Source organism: Scylla paramamosain, chromosome 7, assembly GCF_035594125.1.
Source record: "Scylla paramamosain isolate STU-SP2022 chromosome 7, ASM3559412v1, whole genome shotgun sequence".
Lineage (NCBI taxonomy): Eukaryota > Metazoa > Arthropoda > Malacostraca > Decapoda > Portunidae > Scylla > Scylla paramamosain.
The window spans coordinates 7,665,001-7,668,762 of record NC_087157.1 but is presented as its reverse complement, the minus strand read 5'-3'; the positions used below and the strand labels follow the sequence as shown (position 1 = coordinate 7,668,762).

General features: G+C 55.3%; 1 protein-coding gene across 1 annotated transcript in view; it reads left to right on the top strand.

Moving 5' to 3' along the window:
• Window positions 1–222: 222 nt before the first annotated feature.
• The window catches only part of LOC135101972 (chordin-like protein 1), an 89,452-nt gene continuing 85,912 nt past the window's right edge, over window positions 223–3,762 (top strand). The window contains exon 1 of the mRNA XM_064006499.1: window positions 223–1,571. Within this exon, the coding sequence (XP_063862569.1) occupies window positions 1,496–1,571 (76 nt within the window). The 5' untranslated portion in view covers window positions 223–1,495. The remainder of the gene's footprint in view (window positions 1,572–3,762) is intronic.

Genomic DNA, 3,762 nt, shown 5'->3' with positions numbered 1-3,762 from the left:
AGAGAGAGAGAGAGAGACGACCCCAAAAAAAGAGGTGACGATACGAGAACAAGGGGAGGGAGGAGTAGGGAAGTGAGAAGGAGGAGGAGGAGGAGGAGGAGGAGGAGGAGGAGGAGGAGGAAGAGGAGGAGGAGGAGGAGGAGGAGTAGGAGTAGGAGTAGGAGGAGGAGGAGTAGGAGGAGGAGGGAGAGGCGGGGTGGAGGGCTAGAGACGACTCGGGATATAGAACCGGGTGAGTCGGGCCGCGGAGTTCAGTCGCTGGCAGACAGTGCGTGTAGGTGCGTGTCCTACCGCCCTCTCCACCACACCACCACCACCACCACCAGCCTCCACCACCACCACCACACACTGCCCTCCGCCAGCCACCACCAGCCTTCACCCTCTCATGCCCACCCACTCTGCCCTCTCTGCCGCCCTCTCGCCTCTGTTGGAGTGTTTCTTCTACTAGCACAAGAAGCTGCGGAAGCAAGACGCGCCTTGAAGTCTCTCTCTCCCTCCCCTCTCCCTGCCCCGAGGCACCGAGCCGCCACGTGCTTGCCTGCCTCTCCTGCACGCGTCCTCGTCGTCGCCACCACCACCACCAACGCAACACCGCTAGTACCGCCCCTTCCTCTTCCTCGTTCTACTTCATCTCCTCCTCTCTCTCCAGCTCCAACACCTACTCCTCCACCACAGACTACTTTTCAATACTCTCTCTGTGTGTCTGTCTGTCTGTCTGTCTGTCTCTCTCTCTCTCTCTCTCTCTCTCTCTCTCTCTCTCTTCACAACTTTTCTCGCTCGCCAAGTGATCGCCAGCTGGAAGGAGAACTCCCCCAGCACGGCCTGACTGACTGACTGACTGTTTGGGTGTCTGACAGCGCCGGTCGGTCAGCTAGTTCAAGCTCCTCGGCTGCACCTTCTCAGTGTAGACAGGCAGAGTGGAAGCAGTCGTGCCGCTGCGGTAACTCCACCCTTTTTTGTTGCCGCTGTCACCACCAGAACACCACAGCGGCGCCGAGGGTGTGGGTCAGCTCGCCAGTGCTCGGCTGTGGCTGTGAGTGTGTGCGTGTGTGTATCTCTCCGTGTGTCTCTGTGTGTGTTTGTGTGAGTGTGTGCGAGTGCGTGTTTGTTTGTTTGTTGTGTGTGTGTGTGTGTGTGTGTGTGTGTGTGTGTGTGTGTGTGTATCAGCTGGACCGTCGGCTGCGGGGAGTTGCCGTGACCTTGACCGTGGAACAGGACAACTGCGGCCCCGCCCACAGCTTACTACTACTACCACCATTACCACGTGCACCACCTGTCCCCTCTCTCCTCCTCCCCTTTAACCTCCTCACCACTCCCTCCCTCCCACTATCCCTGAGGCACGGTCTGAGTGCCTCCACCGCGGAGATCCTATCAGCCTCCAGCGTCTCATCTCCGAGGCCCACACGGCGGACAGTTGGATAAGAGGAGCAGCGTGGTGAGCGGCAGCGGGACTGTCGGGACGCACGGAGCTGTGAGGGCACGACGAGTTGGTGTCATGGGTGTGAGGATGATGGGGCTGGCGGTGAGAGCGGGGCTGTTGGCGGGGGTCATCCTGGCAGGCTGCTCACAAGGTAAGTGTTTAAGTGCCTTACATACCTCTCTTTCTCTCACACGCACAAACTCACACACGCACACACACACACTCACACACACACACACACACACACACACACACAGTCCACTCACACCGTCCTGCCTCTCACGGAGCGCCGTGCGTCTCATGCTGCTCAGACTCGTCCTGACGGCGCCAGGAGACACACATGTCGCCTGTGCGGTTTCCCTTCGACCCACAAACACGCCACCGCCCCGACCCGCCCCGACCCGGACACTCCACCTCGTGCCGGGGGGCCATTCCGGGGACACATTACCGGCAGGTTTTCATTAAAAAAGTTGCTGGCAATCTTGGCACCATGAGTGTGTGTGTGTGTGTGTGTGTGTGTGTGTGTGTGTGTGTGTGTGTGTGTGTGTGTGTGTGTGTGTGTGTGTGTGTGTGTGTGTGTGTGTGTGTGTGTGTGGTTACGCATGGCAGGGATGTATGAGAAAGGTTAAGGTTCGTGAGAGAGAGAGAGAGAGAGAGAGAGAGAGAGAGAGAGAGAGAGAGAGAGAGAGAGAGAGAGAGAGAGAGAGAGAGAGAGAGAGAGAGAGAGAGAGGAGCGAAAAACTGGAGAATGACGAGAGGAGAAGGAAGGAGAGAAGGAGAGATATGAAAGGCAGCGACGGAGCGACAGAGGGAGGAAAGGAAAAGCCACTAGTGGGGACTGGAGAGGCAGGGTGAAAACGACAAGAGGTAGGTGAGGGAAATAAAGTAAAGGAATGTGAAGTGAGGGCATGCAAATCAGCGATGTCAAGAGGGAACCGATGACACCCTTTACTATGCTACGCTACGTATGGGGCGACGAGAGAGACAGCAAAGGGAAGAGAGGGAAAATAGTAGGAGGGATAGATGGGGCAGGTAGTGGGGGAGAGGAAGGAGGAAGGGGGAAGGAAGGGACGGTACCCAACAGGCAGAGCACCACCGCCACCACGAGCATCTCCGCCAACGCCCAGGAGTGAAAGGACTCCTTCCAGCGGCGATGTTCACTCAATTACGAAACCACTTGAGTCACGTAACATCTCTCTTCATCTCCTTCTGTGGCCAGTCAATGTGTGTAAGGCGACGCTCTCGGTGAGGTGACGGTGAGGAAGAGGAAGAGTAAGAGCAAGAGGAGGAGGAGGAGAAAGAGGAGCATTAGGAGGACAGAAAAGTAAAGGAAGTAGGGAAAAGAAGAGAGGACAAGTAGCGGGGAGGAGAGGAAGGATCAAGAATAGTAAGGAGATGAGGGAGCAGAATCGCAAGGGAAGGCTAAAAATAGAGACAAGATAAGGAGAGGGTAAGATGAGAAGCAGGAAAGGAGCTAGCTACGGAGAAGCGGGGGAAGGAGTAAAAAAAGACGAAAAGAGGAAGAAGTTCATAAAAAAGGAAATACGAGGCGAACGACGACGACGACGACGACGACGAGGAGGAGGAGGAGGAGGAGGAGGAGGAGGAGGAGGAGGAGGAGGAGGAGGAAGAAGAAGAGGAGAAGGAGAAGGAGGAGGCGCCCTAGAGTGAAACAAGTGCCTCATTCCTAGGTCCTGCCTGACTGAATCCCTTGACAAGAATAGGATGCTCATCATCTCTGCCTTCCCTCTGATCCTACGCACAGACTGATTCAGAAAGGCGGCTGCTTTTAATAGAACGGTGGCTGTTTGTTCGCCACAAGGAGGGGCGGAAAAAAATTGGTAAAATGGTAGAGAGGGAGGAGGAGGAGGAGGAGGAGGAGGAGGAGGAGGAGGAGGAGGAGGAGGAGGAGGAGGAGGAGGAGGAGGAGGAGGAGGAGGAGGAGGAGGAGCTAGGAATAAGTGATAGTTTAAAAGCGAGAGTGAATGAGTGCGTGCATTGAGAGAGAGAGAGAGAGAGAGAGAGAGAGAGAGAGAGAGAGAGAGAGAGAGAGAGAGAGAGAGAGAGAGGAATGGGGAAAGGTAATGAATGCAATGTGCAAACGAATCTACCAATTTCCCATCGTCCCCCTTCTCTCTCTCTCTCTCTCTCTCTCTCTCTCTCTCTCTCTCTCTCTCTCTCTCTCTCTCTCTCTCTCTCTCTCTCTCTCTCTCTCTTTCCCATTAACATTCCGTCACACTCACACACTCTTGCTCATCACCACACTCATCACACCTTTCACACCAACACAAAATCCATTCTAATATCTCTCTCTCTCTCTCTCTCTCTCTCTCTCTCTCTCT